This window comes from Triturus cristatus, chromosome 4_1 (assembly GCF_964204655.1).
Source record: "Triturus cristatus chromosome 4_1, aTriCri1.1, whole genome shotgun sequence".
Taxonomy (NCBI): Eukaryota; Metazoa; Chordata; class Amphibia; order Caudata; family Salamandridae; genus Triturus; species Triturus cristatus.
This window is the reverse complement of record NC_140585.1, coordinates 310,030,760-310,056,889: the sequence shown is the minus strand read 5'-3', so window position 1 is coordinate 310,056,889 and position 26,130 is coordinate 310,030,760. Positions and strand designations below refer to the sequence as shown.

Genomic DNA, 26,130 nt, shown 5'->3' with positions numbered 1-26,130 from the left:
ATAATCACATAATTTACACTGTGCCAACTGGCCCTGGGCAGAATTTTACAAGGGACTATTTACACGGGACAGGGCCACATGGACCACTGTCATAATCAGCACAAATCACCAATTGTACATGTAGAAGATATATCAACGGTAACACACATTATCACTGTAGCACAACCAGTAACTGCTGGCGCAATAATGACCTCAGCGTCATCACAGTAGAATCAGGTATAAAACCTATCCTGCATCCATCACAGGGGCATAAACACATTATGCAATTTCTCAGTAGTCTAACGCATTAGACCTAACCACCTAAGCAAACACGGGCCCCTCTGGACCATTGAAACAATTATGGCCACGGTGAAGCAGGCTGGCTCCTAAAACAAACTCATGTGCAAAAAAAAGGAACTGGCCCCCACGTCGGAGCACACTGGCTCACGTTGGAGCGGCCCGATGCAAGACGGGGCCGCTCAGAGACTATGGCAAGGCACGGTGCCAACAACACGGAGTCCCCACTTACCGGGCTGCCTGGGACTCCTCACCAAGACTCCAGCCTTCTTCTCACCCGGTCCCGCTACCTGGGGACCGGGTCTTATCTCCGGCTGGCGCAGGGAATCCGCGGGGCTCTCTCCTCACTATGAGAGCCCCGCACACCGGCAACCGGGTTTCACAGGGGAGAGCCCGCGAGGCTCTGCGTAGCTTCTCCCGAGCAGGGGGAAGCGGAAATGGATCCCGCGAGGCTCCGGCTCGTGTCGCCGGCCCCGCCCACAACCAGGCGGAGGGCTGGACTTCTGTTTCCGGTGCTCCTCTGCTCCCGGGCCGTAGCGGTGAAACGCGGGGTGGGCACCCGCATTGGGAACAAGAGTATTTGGCACATCACAGCGGGGTGGGCACCCGCGAAACAACGAAAAGTGCGGGGTGGGCACCCGCAACTTGAAATAACGATGAGGCGGGGTGGGCACCCGCGAGGGCTCACATAAGTGGGGTGGGCACCCGCACCCAGCCATCACGTGAACCGAAGACGCAGGGTGGGCACCTGCGCACCTAAGGCAACAAAATAAGCGGGGTGGGCTCCCGCAAGGCCGTCACGTGAACCGAAGACACAGGGTGGGCACCTGCGCACCTAAAGCAACATAATAAGCGGGGTGGGCTCCCGCACGGCCTACATCACGGGGGGAATCCCTACGTTGGGGATTCCCTCTTTCTCCTCCTGCAGCGCAGCGCTGCCAAGGCCCACATGTTCCTCCTTCTTGGGGGGAAAGATAGCGCTTCCCAGGCGCTAGGTCAACAGAAAGTCCTGGAGGCATCAAGGGGGCAAGGTAGGGCCCAGGGGCCAGCACACAGAGCCCTCCAGCAGGGAGGCAGCCCCCATGGCAGTCCCTCCTGGGCTCCCCCAGCAGCAAGCCCCCTCTGTCAGGATCCAAGAGCAGAACATTTTACATGGGGTCACAGCCCCTTTTTATACACAGGTTTCCTTTGTCTCAAGGTGCAGGGAAGGGGCGAACCAGTTGCAACTGGTTCCTGAGCACTTTGTTTTGCTCAGCCCCTCTCCCTATTCACAGAACAGGCCAGGGTCATCAGTCGCACCACAGGGGGCGGAGCCAGCATTGTGTGGGGAAAGCCCAGCCCTATTCAGGTCCCAGGTGTACTCCTCCCACTCATCAACATGCAGCTCTCTCCACCCACCACTGGGGCAGACCCATCCTGACTCCTGGGGCCAGGCACACCAGCCAATCACACGCCAGGCAGTCACTGCACATTTATGCCAGTGTCTAGAAGTGGCACTTCTACACTAGCTACTGTAACGCCGCACACATCATTGCGCAGCTTTCACTCTCACGAGTCCGCACATACCAAACTCGACCCTGCACTCCCCACGCATCAGGAACTACCATGGGCACACAGATCCCCCATGCATTCCTATGGGAGGGCAGGTCAGTCTCACTAAATCATACACAGAGCGCACGCGCTTTCCACTGGGACACAGTGTGAAAGCGCCTAGAGGCCAAAAACCACTAGTACAACATAGGAAAAAGGCTAGGATAAATGCAAAAAGTTCTAGGGGTGAACTTGCCAGAAGGGCCAGTCCAACATCTGCTCCACCTGCACTCACACTGATCACCATGTACTCACACCATTCACCCGCTCACTCTGCACTCACACTGATCACCATGCACTCACACCATTCACCCGCTCACCCTCCACTCCCAGTGATCACTCTGCACTTACAATGCACTTGCGCTGTTCAGCCTGTACCTCCCCCTGCAGTCACACGAGCACACTACTCAACCTGCACTCGTGACACTTCACTCACCTGTCCCTCTCACTGCTCACGCTGCAATCTCACTCAAATAAGCCCACCACTACATTCATTCGTCCCACTCTGCACTAACATGCGCACCCAAATTCATATGGTCACCTCACTCACCCCTGTACACAAGTATGGGCATGTCGTGCCCCATCACGGTTTTCATCCTAAATTACAAAAGGAGACATCTAAATGCGCTGCAATTCAGTCTTCCAGGGGCCCCTTGATAGAGACAGTTCTGTTTTTGCCCTGATGGCCTGGAATAATTCCTAAACAGATTCTTGCAAACACCGTTTTGTTTAATTTCTTTTTAATGTGATTGATGTGAGGGAGTCTATTACTATTTGCAGAGAAATGTGTTTGTTTCATGCAACAACCATAAAAAAGTTAACCATAAAAAAGTTAGATCCAAACGGGTCCTCACATATGAGAAATTGGAGGATATCACAGATATTATGCGCTGTAAAATTAGTGGGCTGCTGCTTTGTTACAACAGTGAAAACACATCTCTATCTCTGAATATTAGATGTAAACGCTTTTAGAATTTCGACTACAGTGCCTGTGCACCGTTAGAAGCCTGGCTAAATAGGGTATGGCAGAGCTGAAAGTAAATCATTTAAACTCAAAGCTGTACTGAACAGGAGCCCCCAAATTAGTTTTGGCCCAGGGCACCCAAAATCCCTAACATGTCCCTGCCATCACAAAGTCTGTCAGACAACATTACTCTGAAGTAAAATAGACAACATCATGAATTTATTATTAGTTCTATTTTTTTTTAAACATAAGCCTGACGTGTCCTAAACCCGCACTGCTTCAGGCAAGCAACTTATCGTACCACTAAGGAATTTTCAATTAGGTGTTTGTTCAGCACCCCCTCTGTGGACTTTCAACTGTCTTCCGATCCATAACTGGTTGGTGGGCAATTATCCCATTATGATGATGCCTAAAAAATTTGTTAAGGATTTCTAGAGTAGATTTGTTTCTCTTGTACCAGCTCTGAGCTAGGGAGTGCTCGAAAAATCTGCTAACACTGTCTCCCTTACAGTCCCTGTCTTGGCTGAAAATGTCTGCAGAATATTCAGCTTTGGGAGAAACTGCTATCAAAACTCTCTTGCCTTTCAGCTCGTCCTATTAATGTGAGATTGGGTCCTCAGCACTTGGGGTATTAAATACAAAGTACCGTTCACGACTGGATGTGGAGCTCAACCTGAGGATGGCAGTAGCAAAAATCCATCCACAGATTGACCGTCTCTGAAAAACAGGCACACCTGTCACATTGATGTTGATGGTGTTGTTATCAATCTATGCCATGTGTAAAACAAAGCATCCTGGTAAAAATAATTTGTGCACATTTTATCTTGGAAAGTGGTGTTTTGGGCTGTGTAATAAGCCTCTGTCATTTCACCACACCCACTCACGTACCTGCAGATTACCAAACACTCTTAATGTATTTGAACATTATTTGCTGGATATGCCCGGGATATGCACGTGGCGGTCGATTCCAGAAATTTCTGTCAGGTGGTGTGGGGCGGGGGGAGGGGGGGGGGGGGGTCAGGGGGGGCCCAACATCTAAAAAAATTCAGCTGGGGGGGCTCTACCCACAAAAGGTTGAAGACCTCTGGTGTAGACTGTGAGGGAAGATCCTCTGAACTGTATGCGTGCATTAGGTCAGTGTAGATGCATTTTTGGGTCATTGAAGATGCATGCACTAGGTCAGTGTACGTACATGTGTTAGGTCAGTGTAGACGCATGTGTTGCATCAGTGTAGACGCATGTGTTAGGTCCATGTAGGGTCATGTGGTAGGTCAGTGTAGATGCACGCATTAGGTCAGTGTAGATACATGTGCTGGGTCATTGTAGGTGCATGTGCTAGGTCAGTGTAGACACATGCATTAGGTCAGTGTAGGAGCATGCGCTAGGTCATTGTAGATGCATGAGCTAGGTCAAAGTAGGTGCATGAGCTAGGACATTATGGGTGCATTCGCCAGGTCAGTGTAGACGCATACACTAGGTCAGCGTAGATGCATGTGCTCGGTCTGTGTAGGTGCATGCACTAGGTCATTATGGGTGCATGCACCAGGTCAGTGTAGGTGCATGCGCTAGGTCAGTGTAGATGCATGCGCTAGGTCAGTGTAGATGCATGTGCTAGGTCAGTGTAGGTGCATGCGCCAGGTAAGTGTAGGTGTAGGTGCTAGGTCAGTGTAGGTGCATGTGCTAGGTCACTCTAGGGGAATGTGGTAGGTCAGTGTCGGTCCATGCGCTAGGTTAGTGTAGGTGCACGTGCTAGGTCAGTGTAGGTGTATGTGCTCGGTCAGGGTAGAAGCATGCGCTAGGTCAGTGTAGGTGCATGCGCTACACCAGTGTAGATGCATGTGCTAGGTCTGTGTCGGTGCATTTGCTAGGTCAGTGTAGGTGCATGCACAAAGTTAGTGTAGGTGCATGTGCTAGATCAGTGTAGGTGCATGCATTAAATCAGTGTATGTGCATCCAGTAGGTCAGTGTAGATGCATGTGTTAGGTCCGTGTAGGTGCATGTGCTAAGTCAGTGTAGGTGCATGCGCTAGGTCCATGTAGGGTCATGTGCTAGGTCAGTGTAGATACATGCATTAGGTCAGTGTAGATACATGTGCTGGGTCATTGTAGATGCATGCGCTAAGTCACAGTAGGTGCTAGAACTCTGGAACATAGAATATGTTATGCGGTAAATACTGAATTCTCAGGTAATTTCCCATTCAATAGTGAAAATCTCAGAATAGTTCAATAACTGAGTTAGCCGCAGTTGTCAAGCCTAGCAGCATCATTAATTTGAGGTGTGAAATTACTGCATCTGAATTTCCAATAAACTTAACATGAATATCCAAAGGGGAAGAATGATTTAAACAAAGGAAATGCAGCAGCATGTATACAGAATGGAGAGAAGTAAAAATCTAGAAAATTCTGGAAAAGACAAAGTTTACAGACACAAATCAAGTAACTGTACCTTGACTTGAGTGCACATTACAATTAAATACCATATCATACCATACTATACCATACCCTACCATGATCCCACCCCATAGCATGCCACACCATCCCATCATAAAGTTCCATACGATATCATACCATACTATTCCACACCATCCTATCCCAACCCGGGCCATCCCTTACTATCCCATACCTTACCATACCATACCACCATAACATTCCATACCATACCATACATATCATTCCATAGCACACAGCACCATCCATCCCTTCATAATGTTCCATACCATGCCATACACCATAGCATTCCATAGCACACCACACCATATCATACCATATCATTTTCATGAAGAGTAATATTCAGAGCTAATCATCACAATGATATTTACCTTTATAACTCTTCACCACCACCTCTGGGCACTGAATCTTCACATTATTACACCTGTAATAACACACACATCATCGTTGTATTATAGAGCAATAACAGCTACAGGAAACAAAGATGAACATCACATAGGACCTGTATTTGAAATAGGATTCAGTATTAAGAGCAGCACCTGCGGACTAGAGCTCAGTGTGAGTTACTGTTCATATACAACAGTCAAAGCTCTAACAATATCCAAAAGTACCTTTAACATCTTATAACAGGATGTGGGTGTTTTAAGTCAGATGGCTCAGTGAGACCAGTGTGCTTCATGTGATGATATGGAGTGCCTCAGCGGCGGTTAGCTCAATGAAAGGGGGGCTGACTAACAGGTCACATCTGCTCATGGTGGAGTTTCGTGTATATACTTAATAAATACCTTCTTACCTGAGGTCCACGTGAATTCCTGACAGCACCCGCAACACAACATTGTCACATCCAATCCCTGCCAGTGTAAACCTTGTCACCATTCTCTACAACTAAGATATTGAAGAGCCTTAGTGGGATATATAAGGAAGATATGAAACCAGACCGCTTAGTAATGAAAAACTGGTTTCAAAACAAAAACTCCCACGTCGTACGGAACAGCAGATGTTAGGCCGTAGTGGAAGGATCACAGAGGGAGAGATAAGGGAACAGGTTAGGAGGCTCAGTAAATGGAAAGCAGCAGGCCCAGGCGGGATCACAGAGGGAGAGATGAGGGGACAGGTTAGGAGGCTCAGTAAAGGGAAAGCAGCAGGCCCAGACAGGATCCCATCAGAAAACTATAAAAATTGTTATACTCTTTGGTCTCTTTCTGGGTATCTTATTTTAACGAGATCTCTTTGGAAGGCTGTTCAATTCCACCTGCCTAATATGAGGCAACTGTAGTTATGATCCTTAATCCGGGTAAAGATGCTAGGTTAGCAGATTCCTATAGACCAATATCTTAGTTGAACTGTGATTACAAAATGATTACAGGAATCTTGGCTAAGAGGTTATCAGATGTCCTTTCAAAAGTTGACCCATTTCAATCAAAAGTGGTTTATGCCTGGAAGGAATCTGTATGAATTAACCCATTGACTTATCGGTGCAAATGATATGGCCGAGGCCTCCAATCTCCTGTTGACAATCGCAAGAATTGATGCTGCAAAAGCATTTGATAGGGTTAATTGGTTCTATCTTTGGAAGTTATTGCGGTATTATGGTTTCAGCAGCAAAGTTACTGGAGTTGTACAAATGCTATATAAGGTGCAGGCAGCTAAGATTTTGGTTTATGGGGAACTTACAGCTTCGTTTCAGATATCCAGGGGAACTAGGCAGGGGTGTCCTTTGTCGCCAATTCTGTTCCGTGTATATATTGAGCCCTTTTCCCGGATGGTTTGGCAGGATTAGACCATTCTTCCCTTTGAAACTGCAGGGTTACCAACCAGAATAGCACTGTATGCTGATGACAGTTCTGTGTGCATCGAACCCAGAACTCTCTGTTCCACAGCTTGAGATGCATGCCAGAGATTTTGGGAGTCTGTTAGGGTATCTAAACAACAAGGGGAAGGCCGAGATTATGAGATGGGCTAAAAAGAAGGTAGGGCTTCAAACCAGAAACCAGATTAGGAATCTAGGGATCAGAATTTGGAGGAAATACCAGATGTAAACTTAACTAAGGTATCCCATTGTTAATTAGGAAAAACTCGATGCTGATATGACAAATGATACCTTCATTTATGTGAACAAAATCGCGTCCTATTAACAAATTCACTCGTTGTGAATGCCGCATCAACCCAGACTCGCAAATACGTAGTCCGGCAAGCACGGAGACCTAGGCTCAAGGTTACTGACTGACAGGCCACACGTGGGGTGGCATGTATCCAGCAGACAAATGCATGGACGGGAAACCCAAGATCAATCCCACAGATTAGTGAAGTGATGCGACAATGGTTAAGTGAGATTGGCCCCAATATAGCACGCATGGCTGGAGGGGGTACGCGCACTCCAAAAACAGCATAAAGTCAGATGCCACATGAGTTAGGAACATAGAGCCAATCAGATCGCAGCACACGCAGTGATCACGTGCTCCCTGTGCCAGACATCTAGACACTTTAACCACTGGCCGCATTATATCCATGCAAGGTCGAGGCCCACCTGGATTATCCATTCAAATTAATTTATGAATCTAGAGGCAGCAACTTACATTCCTCACCATACAAGGATCTCCAGAAAAATGTTATTGCCTATAATGAATTGTATATAAGAATGCTACAGATCGATTGTAAATTGAGACAGTGCCTGTAACTGTTCTCCAGGTTGCACTGTTTAATCAAACAAACTGTTCCTGTTTTGCCAAGCGCCTCTTGTCTCTTGATTTTCATAGGTATTTCATGTTCAAGCAACACTGTGATATAGATACTCGCTGTACAAGATGGAGGGAAAATCTGCCCCTCGGTATCTATGGGAGGGTGAACACCATTAAGAGGCTGGTTCTTCCGAAGCTGATCTTTTCGTTTAATACTATACTACTTCCTTTCCCCAAAAAGCTTTTGCAGAAATTGTAAGGCAGGGTCAGCAGCTTTATATGGGCATCCATGGGAGCCATGACCCCATGAAAGAAGCTCCGGAGGAGACTGAAGCAAGGAAGGGTCGGCAGCTTTATATGGGCATCGAGGGGAGCCAGGATCTCAGGAAAGAAGGAGGAGACTGAAGCAAAGGAGGGTCAGCAGCTTTATATGGGCATCCAGGGGAGCCAGAATCTCATGAAAGAAGAAGGACACTGAAGCAAGGGAGGGTCGGCAGCTTTATATGGGCATCCAGGGGAGCCAGGATCTCATGAAAGAAGCTCCAGATGAGACTGAATCAAGGGGGGTTTGCTCTTCTGGATTTTCAAGCCTATTGTTATGCTTTCCAGTTCCCGGCTCTTGGCTGGAGAGCTAGATAATTCTTACATGGGTCAATTGTATAGAGGTATGTTGAAGCATTTTGGCCTGAAAATGTTTTTTGTTTAAGTTTGGGGAGCCAAAGTTTTTAAACAAGGAAGGTTACAGGTACTCTTAACAAACCTGCGGGTGTGGGAATCCTTTAGGAAAATTCATTCTCGGGCTAGATTACTATGCGGTCCTGGCACCAATTTGGGGCTCTCCTGGAAACCCCAAGTGACTTAAAGATAAACGTAGTTACCCTCTTCAGCATGGCAACCTTTCCACCTGAGGTGACATGACAAGAGCTCTCTAAAATTTTGAAGGGGGGCTTTCAATATTGAAGTGCTTGCAGCTTTGTTATTGGTGGTCAATCCAAACGTAGTCAGAGGTGAGCAGTTCGGTGCAGGAGGATTTTCTCGAGTGGGTGATGGCTAAGCAACAACCTAAAAAAGAGGTTTCCCAAAGTTATTGGATATTTATTTCCGCAACAGGTGAGAAAATGGGAGCTCCATACCTGCACTGGTAAAAGGATCTTCTGGCACTAGCTAAAGAGCAATTATAGAGAGTATCTTTAAATCTATTATACACAATGATCAAAACAGTACCACTTACAAATAATCATTTGTTTACTCTCCATAGACCTTATTGGTCACCAGTAAAGTTGGCTAAGATCACATTGGAACCATCAAAATATAAGAAGTGTGGTGACACAGAGGCGGATGATATACGCATGTTTGTGGACTGCTCGTTATTGGCCTTCTTCTAGGGATATGTACGTCAGGTGTTTCGAGAAATTATTGACTACGAAGTTAAGGTAAGCCCCTGCCTGATCCTATTTGGGATGGACTTGTGCCCTTATTGGGACAAGTTAAACTAGGATAAGGCCTCAGTGATATTTTTTCTGATATCACTAGCAAGAAAGGAAATCTGTAAGAAATGGATTACTCCCGGCCCACCAAAGTTATCAGAATGGATCAGATCTGTAAGAGATGTCAGTAGACTGGACTTGGACCGCACGTCGGCCTCAGTATATCAAAGATGGCGTCCCTTTGTGATATAGCAAAGTAAATCATAACGTCCTATGATTACACCTCTATCTTGCTTAGAAATGGGCAGTTCTCCTTCCTACAAAAGGGCAAAACTATAAGAAATATTGATCAAACACAGACGCTGGACACTCCGGGTGGAGGCGTCTTGGCTCACAGCTTACTTAGCTGGATGGTGATATGAGGACAAAAAAAAATAAGCCATTCCTCTACAAACTCTGTTACTCCAAACTCCATCATCGCTGCTCTAGAACTTTAGAGCACAAACCCCTCTCAAAATATATCCCTGAGTTTACAAGAGGGCTCAGTGAGGTAAGCGCTGTCTGACCTGTAAAACACAACTGGGAATTCCAGCAAGGCAAACTCATCCTTTCATACTTCTCGGGTTGTGTCGCTGCTCTCCATCAAAGTGGAAAATATCTATTTCATGAACAGGAAAGAGGAATGATCGAAAGCTGCACAACTTTAGGAGATCTCTGCCCACACACCCGCACTACAGAGGCAGACAGGCACACAATCCCTGCCACTGTAATCACAGTCATTACTGCTCTAGAACCTCAGAGGGATTAGCACACAACCGCTAACACTGTAATCACCGTCATCACTGCTCTAGAACCTTGGTGGGATTAGCACACAACCGCTAGTACTGTAATCACTGTCATCACTGCTCTAGGACCTTAGTGGGATTAGCACACCACCGCTAACACTGTATTCACAGTCATCACTGCTCTAGAACCTTGGTGGGATCACCACACCACCGCTAACAGTGTAATTACTGTCATCGATGCTCTAGAACCTTGGTGGGATTAGCACACCACCGCTAACACTGTAACCACCGTCATCGCTGCTCTAGAACCTTGGTGGGATTAGCACACAACCACTAACACTGTAATCATAGTCATCACTGCTCTAGAACCTTGGTGGGATTAGCACACAACCGCTAACACTGTAATCACCATCATCACTGTTCTAGGACCTTGGTGTGATTAGCACACAACCGCTAACATTGTAATCACCGTCATCACTGCTCTAGAACCTTGGTGGGATTAGCACACCACCGCTAACACTGTAATCACAGTCATCACTGCTCTAGAACCTTGGTGGGATTAGCACACAACTGCTAACACTGTAATCACCGTCATCACTGCTCCAGGACCGAACCTTGGTGGGATTAGCACACAAAAACTAACACCGTAATCACCGTCATAACTGCTCTAGAACCTTGGTGGGATTAGCACACAACCGCTAACATCGTAATCACCGTCATCGCTGCTCTAGAACCTGGGTGGGATTAGCACACAACCGCTAACACCGTAATCACCGTCATCGCTGCTCTAGAACCTTGGTGGGATTAGCACACCACCGCTAACACTGTACTCACCGTCATCGCTGCTCTAGAACCTTGGTGGGATTAGCAAACCACTGCTAACACTGTAATCACCCTCATCGCTGCTCTAGAACCTTGGTGGGATTAGCACACCACCGCTAACACTGTAATCACCGTCATCGCTGCTCTTGAACCTTGGTGGGATTAGCACACAACCGCTAACACTGTAATCACCGTCATCGCTGCTCTAGAACCTTGGTGGGATTAGCACACAACCGCTAACACTGTAATCACCGTCATCACTGCTCTAAAACCTTGGTGGGAATAAAACACAACCACTAACTCCATAATCACCATCATCACTGCTATAACACCTTGGTGGGATTAGCAAACAATCGCTAACACTGTAATCACCATCATCCCTGCTCTAGAACCTGGTGGGATCAGCAAACAACCTCTAACATTGTAATCACCGTCATCGCTGCTCTGAAACCATGGTGGGATTAGCACACAACCGCTAACACTATAATCACCGTCATTGCTGCTCTAGAACCTTGGTGGGATTAGAACACAACCGCTAACACTGTAATCACTGTCATCGCTGCTCTAGAACCTTGGTGGGATTTGCAAACAACTGCTAATACTGTAATCACCGTCATCACTTCTCTAGAACCTTGGTGGGATTAGCACACAACCGCTAACACTGTAATCACCGCCATCACTGCTTTAGGACCTTGCTGGAATTAGCACACAACCGCTAACACTGTAATCACCGTCATCAATGCTCTAGAACCTTGGTGGGATTAGCACACCACCGCTAACACTGTAAACACAGTGATCACTGCTCTAGAACCTTGGTGGTATTAGCACACAACCGCTAACACTGTAATCACCGTCATCACTGCTCTAGAACCTTGGTGTTATTAGCTCACCTGCGCTAACACCGTAATCACCATCATAACTGCTCTAGAACATTGGTGGGATTAGCACACAACCGATAACACTGTAATCAAAGTCACCGCTGCTCTAGAACCTTGGTGGGATTAGCACACAACCACTAACACTGTAATCACCGTCATCGCTGCTCTAGAACATTGGTGGGATTAGCACACAACCGATAACACTGTAATCAAAGTCACCGCTGCTCTAGAACCTTGGTGGGATTAGCACACAACCGCTAACACTGTAATCACCGTCATCACTGCTCTAGAACATTAGTGGGATTAGCACACCATCTCTAACACTGTAATCATAGTCATCACTGCTCTAGAACCTTGGTGGGATTAGCACACAACCACTAACACTGTAATCATAGTCATCACTGCTGTAGAACCTTGGTGAGATTAGCACACAACTGCTAACACTGTAATTACCATCATCACTGTTCTAGGACCTTGATGTGATTAGCACACAACCGCTAACATTGTAATCACCGTCATCACTGCTCTAGAACCTTGGTGGGATTAGCACACCACCGCTAACACTGTAATCACCGTCATCGCTGCTCTTGAACCTTGGTGGGATTAGCACACAACCGCTAACACTGTAATCACTGTCATCTCTGCTCTAGAACCTTGGTGGGATTAGCACACAACCGCTAACACTGTAATCACCGTCATCACTGCTCTAAAACCTTGGTGGGAATAAAACACAACCACTAACTCCATAATCACCATCATCAATGCTATAACACCTTGGTGGGATTAGCAAACAATCGCTAACACTGTAATCACCATCATCCCTGCTCTAGAACCTTGGTGGGATCAGCAAACAACCTCTAACATTGTAATCACCGTCATCGCTGCTCTGAAACCATGGTGGGATTAGCACACAACCGCTAACACTATAATCACCGTCATTGCTGCTCTAGAACCTTGGTGGGATTAGAACACAACCGCTAACACTGTAATCACTGTCATCGCTGCTCTAGAACCTTGGTGGGATTTGCAAAAAACTGCTAATACTGTAATCACCGTCATCACTTCTCTAGAACCTTGGTGGGATTAGCACACAACCGCTAACACTGTAATCACCGCCATCACTGCTTTAGGACCTTGCTGGAATTAGCACACAACCGCTAACACTGTAATCACCGTCATCAATGCTCTAGAACCTTGGTGGGATTAGCACACCACCGCTAACACTGTAAACACAGTGATCACTGCTCTAGAACCTTGGTGGTATTAGCACACAACCGCTAACACTGTAATCACCGTCATCACTGCTCTAGAACCTTGGTGTTATTAGCTCACCTGCGCTAACACCGTAATCACCGTCATAACTGCTCTAGAACATTGGTGGGATTAGCACACAACCGATAACACTATAATCAAAGTCACCGCTGCTCTAGAACCTTGGTGGGATTAGCACACAACCACTAACACTGTAATCACCGTCATCGCTGCTCTAGAACATTGGTGGGATTAGCACACAACCGATAACACTGTAATCAAAGTCACCGCTGCTCTAGAAACTTGGTGGGATTAGCACACAACCGCTAACACTGTAATCACCATCATCACTGCTCTAGAACATTAGTGGGATTAGCACACCATCTCTAACACTGTAATCATAGTCATCACTGCTCTAGAACCTTGGTGGGATTAGCACACAACCACTAACACTGTAATCATAGTCATCACTGCTGTAGAACCTTGGTGAGATTAGCACACCACCGCTAACACTGTAAACACAGTGATCACTGCTCTAGAACCTTGGTGGTATTAGCACACAACCGCTAACACTGTAATCACCGTCATCACTGCTCTAGAACCTTGGTGTTATTAGCTCACCTGCGCTAACACCGTAATCACCGTCATAACTGCTCTAGAACATTGGTGGGATTAGCACACAACCGATAACACTGTAATCAAAGTCACCGCTGCTCTAGAACCTTGGTGGGATTAGCACACAACCACTAACACTGTAATCACCGTCATCGCTGCTCTAGAACATTGGTGGGATTAGCACACAACCGATAACACTGTAATCAAAGTCACCGCTGCTCTAGAACCTTGGTGGGATTAGCACACAACCGCTAACACTGTAATCACCGTCATGTGGAAATATGGATTTTTATGATCAGTTATGTCCCCTATCTTGGACCCCAACGGTTTCATGTATAAATCACAAGTACATGTATGTTTCCTCCAGTTCCAGTTATGAAGACGCAAACACATGTGCGTCCACCGTCAACATGTCCTCTTTCAGATCCGCCATGAATGGGTCGGATATTCTATTCCTAAGTATGAAAGGCCACCGGCTTTATATGGTTCATTTATCCCATTTTACAGTCCAGGCGAGTAGGCCCTGATTCTGCCATTAAGCCTTTTCCTGCCTTCTGCCTCTGAAAGCTCCAGTCTGAGCTCGCATCTGTATCCATGAACTTTGTCCTACTCCCTGCGCGGCTAACGGTGCCTGACTCGACCTGTCTGCTTGCCAAAAACTGTATTTCACCTTCAAGATTATCTGCTCTGCTCCGCTCCTCATCCAATGCATTCCTGTCTAGTAGTTTAAGTAAACATTCTTCCAGCTACCGTGCAAAAAGGCCCGGCTTCTCTGTCTTTATGCAAGTAATTCATAGCCCTGTTACCATGGAATATTCCTACCCCCTCGCATCTAGTGTAGACACTTAGACGCTTGTACACGCACTAACAGTCAGTATAGTCAGTATAGAATAAGATTCTATCCTAAGAGACCTCTCTTTTTGGATAACACAGTTCTTTAAACATAGGATGTTAGATATGATTTGGGATTAGGTTGACATAACCCCAGACTTCTGTCTCCACATGTAGAGCTAAATGTCAAGTCCCCTTCACCCCCTAGTTGCACGTCAATCACACGTCATGCTGCTGCGCGCGCATTTCTGCCAAGTATTTCTGCTGACATTGCGAAATTCTTTCATGAAACCACCCATTCATGACATCATACCTAATGACGTTCTTTAGTTACGCCTAGTTACACCCATTTTAGTTGCGCATGTATGTTTTATCTTTGTTATCAACTGTTACTCCTCCTGCATCTGTTTCCACTATAATGCCTCTGTATAAAAATGATTACTTGTCAATAAAGTTGGTCCTTCACTTCCTGAACCTTCGTGGTGATGGAATATGGAGTCCATCAATTCGAATTGATTTTGGAATAAAGCCCGTTCCGAACCTCTAATACCACGGATTCTGCCTCTTATTTTACTGAGCTATTATTATAAATTTTCCGCATCAAATTAAGTTCCGGTAATTAAATTATTTACCACATACATGGCGCCCGAACAGGGACACTTTCTCATCTCACGCGCCGGAGGTGCGTTGCAGGCTCGGTCTCCTGCCACAGCTGGACGGACAACAACGCGTACCCACAGGATTTCCTGTATCTCCCTCCTGCCGAGCGGGGGTAACTGAGGCTGCGATCAACACCCAGACGAGGCGGTGAGAAGTGCGAAGTATCCCGACCAGAGCCTAGCTGAGAGAGCAAGATCCGAGGTATACAGAGGCCCACCAGTTCCGAAGTTCCGAAGTTTCGAGTCGAGTCCAGTCTGGTCCGAGTCCAGTTCAGTTCAGTTCCGAGGCCTTCCGTTCCGAGCTACCCGGTGAGTACCATTGCCGGGGAGGCGTTCTGACGTGCACATAGGTTGTGCCGGTCAAGACGGGTTTGGGTACACAAAACCGGTCTGCACTGTTTCAGCAGTGTATCTGTACTGTTTAGCAGTATATCAAGTATGTCTAGTATATAATTCAGAATTACCTAGTTAGTGCCGAGTATTATGCTTAGTGACTAGTTCCCTAAATGGCCATCATTGTTGTTCATTAAATGTTAAATGTTAAAATGTTTTAAATACGTTCTGCATATTGTGGTGTGAATGACTGTTCATTATTGTGTTTTGTTGTATTAAACGTGTTCAAAATTAGGTATCAGATCAGTTCTCAATATGCCGCTCTTTTCGAAATTAAGACAGATAAAAACTAGAAAAGGGGTACTCGAAGAAGCTGTTCCCATTCCTCCTAGGGACACTCCAGGGTACTTCATGTATCATAAACATGGCCTAGACGCCATATTATTTCTTGATTTATGGGTAGACTACACCAAGGAATTACCAGAAAGTCAGAGGTGGCCCGCAGCTGGGACCTGGGATGCAGATTGCATCATGAAAGTAGAGGAAGAATTATGGAAAAAGAAAGCTAGACAGTCACAGAAAGATGCCATTGAATTATGGCGTAAAGAATCATATAGACGTACAGAAAAAGCACTCAGACAGGAAGAGAAAAGTAAGGTGAATTCAAATAAAATCCGAGAAAATCTATTAATTGAAGAAGGTACTCGAGTAAAATCAGAACAAACAGACAGACAAAGAAATGCCCTTATGAATGGTATGTATCCTCTTCTGGCCGAAGGGTTACCTAAGGCTACTCCGGAGATACCAAAAGACTTGCCACCCCGTTGTTTCCGATAAAAGTTCCGATAAAAGCACATCCCAAAGGGCATCCCAGAACCGCAGAAGATGTTTTTCTTTCCTCTTATTTAGACGACGCAGCTCCCGAGTATGCTAATGCTGCGCCACATAGACCGCCTGCCGAGGGGGTTCAACGCCAAGACCCTCCTCCGTCTGTACCTCCGCAACAACAAACTCCGATACAAGTTCCGGCAAGCACATCTGTTTCTACAGCTGTACCCACACCTATGGTTGCTATATCACGTTCAACGAATCCTTTCACATCCAGCACCCCAGGTGGTGCTACAGGAGGTGCATCAAACATTTTTTCCACGCCACCCAGAGTAAATAAACTTTCCTTTCAAGAATTAGCCCACCAACGTACGCCCAAACTAGTAACTCCCGACACGCTTAAGGAACTTCTAATAGATTGTAGATATGATCCTGTGCCCGGCAAAGAGGACGAAATGCTGCTGGCATCACTACGTATCCGACGAGCTGCAATATATTTAGGGAGGCTACCAGGAATGACTACACATTTAGAAAATATATATCATTTTGTCCAGTCAGGGCGAGATTCTGAAAGTATTAATAGAGCCATGGAGTACCAGAAAGTGGAAATACAGGGGGAACTGTTACGTTTCCTCATAAATTGTGTGGTCAGAAATCAAGACCGACCAGGAGTAAATCCGGAAGAAATGCAAATTCTTACCACATGGAGTCGGAATATATCAGAAGGGAGACATGATAAACGATTAAGTATAATAGCTATGTGCCGAAAAATCCGCAAAGAAGTAGAACGAATACACGAAGAAAGATTAGCAGTAGACCAGCCTGAACAAACCGAGGAGGAGGAAGAATTAGAACTACCCACAGGACAGTTAGAAACAATGGCCTATGTAGGTAGAGGGAGATCTTGTAATAATACTAGATGCTTTACTGATCCGATACGCCCGATACGTCCAGATAATAACCGAAATTTCCAAACACCTATAATAAATATAAGGTCCCCCGAACATGCGTTCCAAGCCGCTGACAAATTACTCCGAGAACGAAGGGGTTATCATATACTCGATTCTATGGACGAACAAGAATTAGCCAGGTCAGCCGTTCACTGGGTTGACAGTCCCGGAAAATATAGTGATGATACATTAGCGCACATGTTTTTGAACTTCACCCCAGATGAACAGCGTTTAACTGGTATCTACATGATTCAACAACTCCTTATACTATATAAAAGCCAACACTCCGATCCTGGCCCCTTACCTGATATATTGACTGAATTACTCACGAATAAATGGAGAGGTTCAGGTACTGAGTTAATTAGAGAAATACTGGAATCCAGAAAACAGTACATTCTTTTTGTATGTCCCGAACATGTCTCACTGCCCATAAAAGAAAGAACGACGTATTACATGGATAGACAGAATCCCTTACGCGAAGTGCACCCGATAAAAGGTGATGACAATCAGTTTAAACGTGTGTTTGTATACACACCCATATCTAAAATAGAACTATTAGAAATGAAGAAAGTGGTACCCAGTCATGACAAAGACCCAGCGGGTTTCCACCGTGAAATTAAAGACATGTTGCTCATGGGAGAGTATACCTATCCCGACATTATGAAAATATTGAAGGTATTAATGCCTGCGGGCATTTACGAAAAACTCAAGGAAAAGGATTGGGAGGTGGGAGACCAAAAGATAGATTGGACAGCATTAGAAAACGAAGAAAAAGCTCGAGGTCCAGGTTCAGGGCTTGGGGACAAGACCAAAACACTACCAGGTTTACTAGTACAGGTACTGCCACGTTTATTAACTACGAAAAAGGAAGACTGGGGCGCAATCTCAGCCTGTAAACAAAAGCAAGATGAAGACACTAGTGATTTCTATGCCCGATTCGAAAAATGTTTTGGTATAAATAGTGGAATAAAAGCAAGTAGCGAATCGTATCCACATCTGTTTGTGACAAAATTAGTTGAAAATTCCTTGCCCCAAGTTAAGAATAGAGTATTGAAATTCGAGAGTACCTGGCAAGGTAACACTCCGTCACAAATGTTACAAATGCTACAGTACCATCACAATAGAATTAGAGAGGAACAAGAACATGAACAAAGACGCATGAAAGACACGAAAATGAAAATGCTAGTTTCTCAGACAGTTCCAGCTGACGGTCATAAAAAGGGTATGACACAGTCCAGTGTTTCAGCAGGTCCTGTAAAAGGGACATGCAACTATTGTAAACAGCCAGGTCATTATGTACACGATTGTCCAGTTTTAAAACATAATATCGCCATAGGTAATACAAAAGAAAGACCACGGCCACTTAGACAGGATCAGAACCAACAAGGAGCCCCGCAGCATGCACAGTCCATGCCAGCTCCGCAACAGTCTCTGCCAGCTCCACCACCGCAGCCTATTGCTGCCACACAGACAACGACACAACAGATGTACCAGACCGCACAGTATGACTATCCTGATTATCAACGATACTCATGAAACAGCCTAGAGAGGGAAGTTGGCTTACCCCTTATTGAGGTCCCTGTAGATCAAGAAGGACCTTATGTACACAGTGAATTATTAGGCCAAGACAGAAAATTTTTACTTGATACAGGGGCAAGCCGAACAACAATAAAACGTAGTGAAGTTCCAGGGGCACCCCTCTCAGGCTCACAGAATATTTCCCTTGGCTTTTCAGGAAAACCTATCATTAACGAAGTATCACAGCCTCTTCCCCTTACGATTGGTCCCTTGACACGAACTACAGATTTATTGCTTACTAAATCATGTCCAGAAAACCTGTTAGGTATAAAAACTCTGAAAGCTCTAGGAGCTATAATATGTTGTTCTCCGGAAGGAGTAAGATTGTTTCTACGTGATTTCAAAGGGCACTATGTGTCCCGAGACATGGATCACCGACTGCAGACTTTACCCACACATTTATGGGCACAAGGCCCTACAGATGTTGGTTGCATGAACATTACACCATATCGAGTCACACTAAAGACAGGAGTGGTACTACCACGAATGCGACAATACAAGTTACCCCCAGATGCTGTAGTGGCTTTACTGCAAATCATTGACGAGCTTATTACCCAAGGAGTGGTTGTGGAAACCGACTCCAATGTATGTAATTCACCGATAATTCCGATTCTTAAACGAACTGATCCAAAAGCCCCGCCAGTATATCGATTGGTTATTGATCTGCGCGAATTAAATAAATGTATTGTACCACAATACCCCGTAGTCCCAGATATTTCTTCATTACTGACAGCTATTGATTCCGAAGCAACATTCTTTACTGTAATTGATCTCAAGAATGCCTTTTTCAGCGTCCCAATAGATCCGGAAAGCCAATACTTGTTCGGATTTAGTTTAAATGGACGAAGCTTTAAATTCACACGCGCACCTCAAGGATTCACAGAAAGCCCCAGCATCTATAGCCAAGCACTGAAACGAGAACTTGACAGTATACACATGCCAGTCAACACTGCCCTGCTTCAATATGTCGATGATCTGCTGATCACCGCTAGAAGCGAACCTGAATGTGAAAAAGCCTCACTGACGGTTTTACAATTCTTGGCCGAAAAGGGGCACAAGGTGTCCCCTTCTAAGCTGCAATTCTGTGTCCAGCGAGTTGTTTACCTTGGTCACTCGCTGTCCAAGGAGGGAAGGCAGCTTACACCCGATCGCATCCAGTTAATTGCTAACATGCCAATACCCAAGACACAAAAGGAGGTGCGGGCTTTTATAGGCCTCACTTCATATTGTAGGCAGTGGATCCCTCAGTATGCATTTCTAGCAAAACCACTCATTCAGTTGACAACACAGGAGGCAGCCACATCGACTGTTCTCCCTTGGACTCAGGAACATACACAAGCTTTTGAAAGCCTAAAGAAAGCTTTATGTCAAGCACCCGTTTTAGCAACACCATGTTACAATAAACAGTTTACACTCTTTGTTACAGAACGCGAAGGTACTGCTTTGTCAGTACTCACACAGGAACAAGCAGGATCACACAAACCATGTGCTTATTTTTCTAGTACATTAGATCCCGTAGCTCAGGCTCTGCCTGCGTGCCTGAAATCAGTGGCAGCGACAGCTTTAGCAATCAGACAAAGCGATGCCATAGTGTTAGGACATCCATTGACAGTACAAGTACCACACGCAGTAGAGGTTCTCTTGAACCGAACGCAAACACAACACTTGACTATAGCAAGACTCACTGGTTACGAATTGACATTGTTTCAGCCACACATAGAAATCAGACGTTGTAGTATGTTAAATCCTGCCACACTGTTACCAGTAAACGGAACAGACCCACTAGCACATGATTGTATTGAAGTTATTACTGTCACGACGAAACCTAGACAAGACTTGACAGACGTCCCAGTGTCAGATCCAGACCTGACGTTGTATGTAGACGGTTCATGTATGAGAACAAGTACAGGAGAGCTAGTGGCCGCGTATGCAGTCACAACAGACACTGAAATCATTGAAACAAATTGCATAAATACCTTGTCAGCTCAAGCAGCAGAGCTCATCGCTCTGACACAAGCCTGTATTCAAGCCACAAATAAGAAAGTCAACATATACACTGATTCACGTTATGCATTCGGAGTTGTACATGACTTCGGCGTGCTGTGGCGAGAGAGAGGTTATTTAACTTCTCACGGTGCCCACATTCAGCACGGACCCCTCATTCATGCCTTATTAGATGCAATACATCTACCCACTGCAATATCAATTATGAAATGTAAAGCTCATACGAAAGTTACTGATATCATTTCCCAAGGCAATGATCTAGCTGACAGAACAGCTAAACAGACTGCTCAAACTCACACATCTGACATGACAAAGACAATAGTTCCGACACCAACACATTGCATGATGGTTAAGGATCCCGCTCTTGACGTAATTGACATACAGACACATGCTACACCCGATGAAATAAAGAAATGGACTGAATTAGGAGGGATCCAAACGGATCAAGGATGGATGACGAAGGAAAAATCTGTATGGTTCCTTCCTGATTCAATGGTCCAAGTTATCATTAATACAATACATAGTCCAGCGCACCTAGGAGAAAAAGCTATGCTAGACAGCATTCAACACATTTGGTTCAACAAACATTTACGAGCAGCAGCTAAACAAAAAGTTCGTACCTGTATGATCTGTTGTCAGTTTAACCCAGGTAAAAGCATTCCCGTAGAACAGGGTGGATTTCAGCCTCCTGAGCACCCTTTTGAAGTCCTCCAGATGGATTACATCCAGATGGAACGATGTCGAGGATTCAAATATGTTCTTGTAGTTGTCTGTGCTCTGTCCCGTTGGACAGAAGCATACCCGGTTTCAGATTACACTGCCCCGACTACTGCCAAACAGTTAGTTCGAGAATTCTTCCCACGGTACGGTTTACCACGTGTTGTCTACTCAGATAACGGCCAGCCGTTCTCATCCGAACTAATGAAACACGTTTCACTTTTGTTAGGCTATCAATGGAGATTTCATTGTGTCCGACACCCCGAGGCAGCAGGTCTCGTGGAACGACATAATCAAACTCTGAAAATTAGATTGTCCAAAATATGTAGAGAGAAAGGTGTCGACTGGGTAGTAGCCTTACCAGTTGCACTCTTTTACATGAGAATGGTAGCGCACTCTCGAACAGGGCTATCCCCTTATGAGGTGATCTTCGGTAGACCACCAAATATGTGGGGGACGCCTATACCACGCAAAATAACTGATGTAGACTGTAATATGCTGACAGATTACTTGGCTTCCTTGATGTCTGCACTACAATCTTGTCGTTCACAGGTAGCTGCAGCCTTTCCCGACAACACCGAGGTGAAACCCCATGACGTAGTTCCCGGGGACCTGGTGTTAGTGAGGAACTTTGACCGGAAGTCTCAGCTGGATCCTAGGTGGAAATCGCCTCAACTCGTACTGCTCACCACGAGGACAGCCGTGAAGATCGAAGGTCGCAAAGGCTGGATACATTCAAGTCATATCAAGAAATTTCATGGACTACCATCCGATATAGAGACTAAACCCTGTATTTCCTCAAAGACAGACTCAAAGCTCCCCTTGGTTGAGCAAACGAACTCAGAACTATATAGACTAAAATTGAGGTCCAATAAGTCAGACAATTTGATTGTTTAAGTCCTCTCCAAGGTGAATCGGTTGAATTTGTCTCTGACATGTATCCTCTGGACCGGAATAGAGAAAGAAATAATCAAATCCAGTTGAAAAAACATGCGTACTGTAAATCACTGCGTAGTCATTGCACAGTGACGTTATTAATTCTGTTTTTCTTATGTCTTTTAATAATGGCTGCAAGTATATTGTTGCACATATATTATCCTATTTCTAAACATGTTTACAATGTTACTGCTGAACATTCTTTTAGTGAATTACCACCGCATGAGTTGTCCTATAGATTTGCGCTGCGCAACAACACTTTTATTAGTATGTTACATCATTCCCATCAGGCTAGCAATGCTACAAATTGTTGGATATGTGGCCAACTCCCTCCCTATCAGAACTATAAGGGAATTCTGCCTCTCTTTCCATATCCGTTCACACAGAATGGCTCCTGTGGAGCATGGTTTAGTTTAATTAATTCCCTAGATTCGAATTCCGCAGTTTATCAAGACAACTGGGTATGGGGAAACCTGAACTTAGTTTTGCTTAAAGTCTGTTACCCTAACAAGGAGGGACTTCCCAAAAGAACAGGAACTGATCTAGAAAATGAAGTATACGGATTAGGTAATTTCACGCTTAATCTCATGATCCTGAATATTGAATCCGAAGCTGCACCAATTTTGCCTGCTATGTCAGTATTTCCAGTTAAAGGTGAATTGTGTATAAGAAAGAATGGCTCCATACACATGGGCCATAGTAAATGCACCACTATAATAGAATTCAGTGATCAAGGCAAATCTACATTTAGAGCTTCTCGCCATTCCTACTTTATATGTGGTCAGACTGCATATATACGTCTGCCTCTAGATTGGGATGGTACCTGTTACATCGGATTCCTTTTGCCACCTGTTTTCCTAGCTCCTCCTGATTATCATAGAAATACTCACTTAGTACACAATAGAGAACGGAGAGATCTCCCAATCGTCGATTACACTGAAACAGCATGGGAAAAATACACAGATTTCAATAAAGGTCTCTTTCCCTATATAGGTACAGTCACTAATAGTAAGCTGATACGTAGATTAACCAGAACCCTTGAAGCAGTAGTGAACGAAACTATTTCCGCCTTAGGCAATTTAACAGAAGAGCAGTCTGCTATGCGGATTGTTGTGCTTCAAAATCGTCTTGTCCTTGACGTCATTCTGGCCGATAGGGGCGGAGCTTGTAGGGTCATCGGATCAAGTTGTTGCATTTTCATACCAGAAAATTCGCCGTCTGTATATAAAGCCATAACCCGCCTTCATAAGATTGTAAGCCAGATACACCAGAATCCAGGCACCTGGACTTGGTCCGGTTGGTTCTGGGGCGTGTTGTCAGCCTGGGGATGGAGAATGCTCTCCTTCCTAGGTATTGGCTTTCTCATACTATTCAGTTGCTGCTTATGTCTACAATGTGGGCCAGCGATTTGTGGTCTGTGTGCCACCTCGTGTATCCCACATCCAAGTTTTCGTTTGAGATCCCGGAAGAAGAAAGAAGAACAAATGATGTTATATGAACAGATTAACGGATTGATGAAGATTGATATCTCTTAAGGGCAAGTAGGGGACAAGGAGGGAATGTGGAAATATGGATTTTTATGATCAGTTATGTCCCCTATCTTGGACCCCAACGGTTTCATGTATAAATCACAAGTACATGTATGTTTCCTCCAGTTCCAGTTATGAAGACGCAAACACATGTGCGTCCACCGTCAACATGTCCTCTTTCAGATCCGCCATGAATGGGCCGGATATTCTATTCCTAAGTATGAAAGGCCACCGGCTTTATATGGTTCATTTATCCCATTTTACAGTCCAGGCGAGTAGGCCCTGATTCTGCCATTAAGCCTTTTCCTGCCTTCTGCCTCTGAAAGCTCCAGTCTGAGCTCGCATCTGTATCCATGAACTTTGTCCTACTCCCTGCGCGGCTAACGGTGCCTGACTCGACCTGTCTGCTTGCCAAAAACTGTATTTCACCTTCAAGATTATCTGCTCTGCTCCGCTCCTCATCCAATGCATTCCTGTCTAGTAGTTTAAGTAAACATTCTTCCAGCTACCGTGCAAAAAGGCCCGGCTTCTCTGTCTTTATGCAAGTAATTCATAGCCCTGTTACCATGGAATATTCCTACCCCCTCGCATCTAGTGTAGACACTTAGACGCTTGTACACGCACTAACAGTCAGTATAGTCAGTATAGAATAAGATTCTATCCTAAGAGACCTCTCTTTTTGGATAACACAGTTCTTTAAACATAGGATGTTAGATATGATTTGGGATTAGGTTGACATAACCCCAGACTTCTGTCTCCACATGTAGAGCTAAATGTCAAGTCCCCTTCACCCCCTAGTTGCACGTCAATCACACGTCATGCTGCTGCGCGCGCATTTCTGCCAAGTATTTCTGCTGACATTGCGAAATTCTTTCATGAAACCACCCATTCATGACATCATACCTAATGACGTTCTTTAGTTACGCCTAGTTACACCCATTTTAGTTGCGCATGTATGTTTTATCTTTGTTATCAACTGTTACGCCTCCTGCACCTGTTTCCACTATAATGCCTCTGTATAAAAATGATTACTTGTCAATAAAGTTGGTCCTTCACTTCCTGAACCTTCGTGGTGATGGAATATGGAGTCCATCAATTCGAATTGATTTTGGAATAAAGCCCGTTCCGAACCTCTAATACCACGGATTCTGCCTCTTATTTTACTGAGCTATTATTATAGATTTTCCGCATCAAATTAAGTTCCGGTAATTAAATTATTTACCACAGTCATCACTGCTCTAGAACATTAGTGGGATTAGCACACCATCTCTAACACTGTAATCATAGTCATCACTGCTCTAGAACCTTGGTGGGATTAGCACACAACCACTAACACTGTAATCATAGTCATCACTGCTGTAGAACCTTGGTGAGATTAGCACACAACCGCTAACACTGTAATTACCATCATCACTGTTCTAGGACCTTGATGTGATTAGCACACAACCGCTAACATTGTAATCACCGTCATCACTGCTCTAGAACCTTGGTGGGATTAGCACACCACCGCTAACACTGTAATCACCGTCATCGCTGCTCTTGAACCTTGGTGGGATTAGCACACAACCGCTAACACTGTAATCACTGTCATCTCTGCTCTAGAACCTTGGTGGGATTAGCACACAACCGCTAACACTGTAATCACCGTCATCACTGCTCTAAAACCTTGGTGGGAATAAAACACAACCACTAACTCCATAATCACCATCATCAATGCTATAACACCTTGGTGGGATTAGCAAACAATCGCTAACACTGTAATCACCATCATCCCTGCTCTAGAACCTTGGTGGGATCAGCAAACAACCTCTAACATTGTAATCACCGTCATCGCTGCTCTGAAACCATGGTGGGATTAGCACACAACCGCTAACACTATAATCACCGTCATTGCTGCTCTAGAACCTTGGTGGGATTAGAACACAACCGCTAACACTGTAATCACTGTCATCGCTGCTCTAGAACCTTGGTGGGATTTGCAAAAAACTGCTAATACTGTAATCACCGTCATCACTTCTCTAGAACCTTGGTG

At 45.1% G+C, this 26,130-nt stretch overlaps 1 protein-coding gene across 2 annotated transcripts in view; it reads right to left on the bottom strand.

Annotated features, from left to right (window-relative positions):
- The window catches only part of LOC146854841 (E3 ubiquitin-protein ligase TRIM39-like), a 259,000-nt gene that overhangs the window by 37,729 nt on the left and 195,141 nt on the right, over positions 1 to 26,130 (bottom strand). For both annotated transcript variants that reach the window (XM_085652216.1, XM_085652215.1), the window contains exon 5: positions 5,649 to 5,701. In XM_085652216.1, the coding sequence (XP_085508342.1) occupies positions 5,649 to 5,701 (53 nt within the window). The remainder of the gene's footprint in view (positions 1 to 5,648; positions 5,702 to 26,130) is intronic.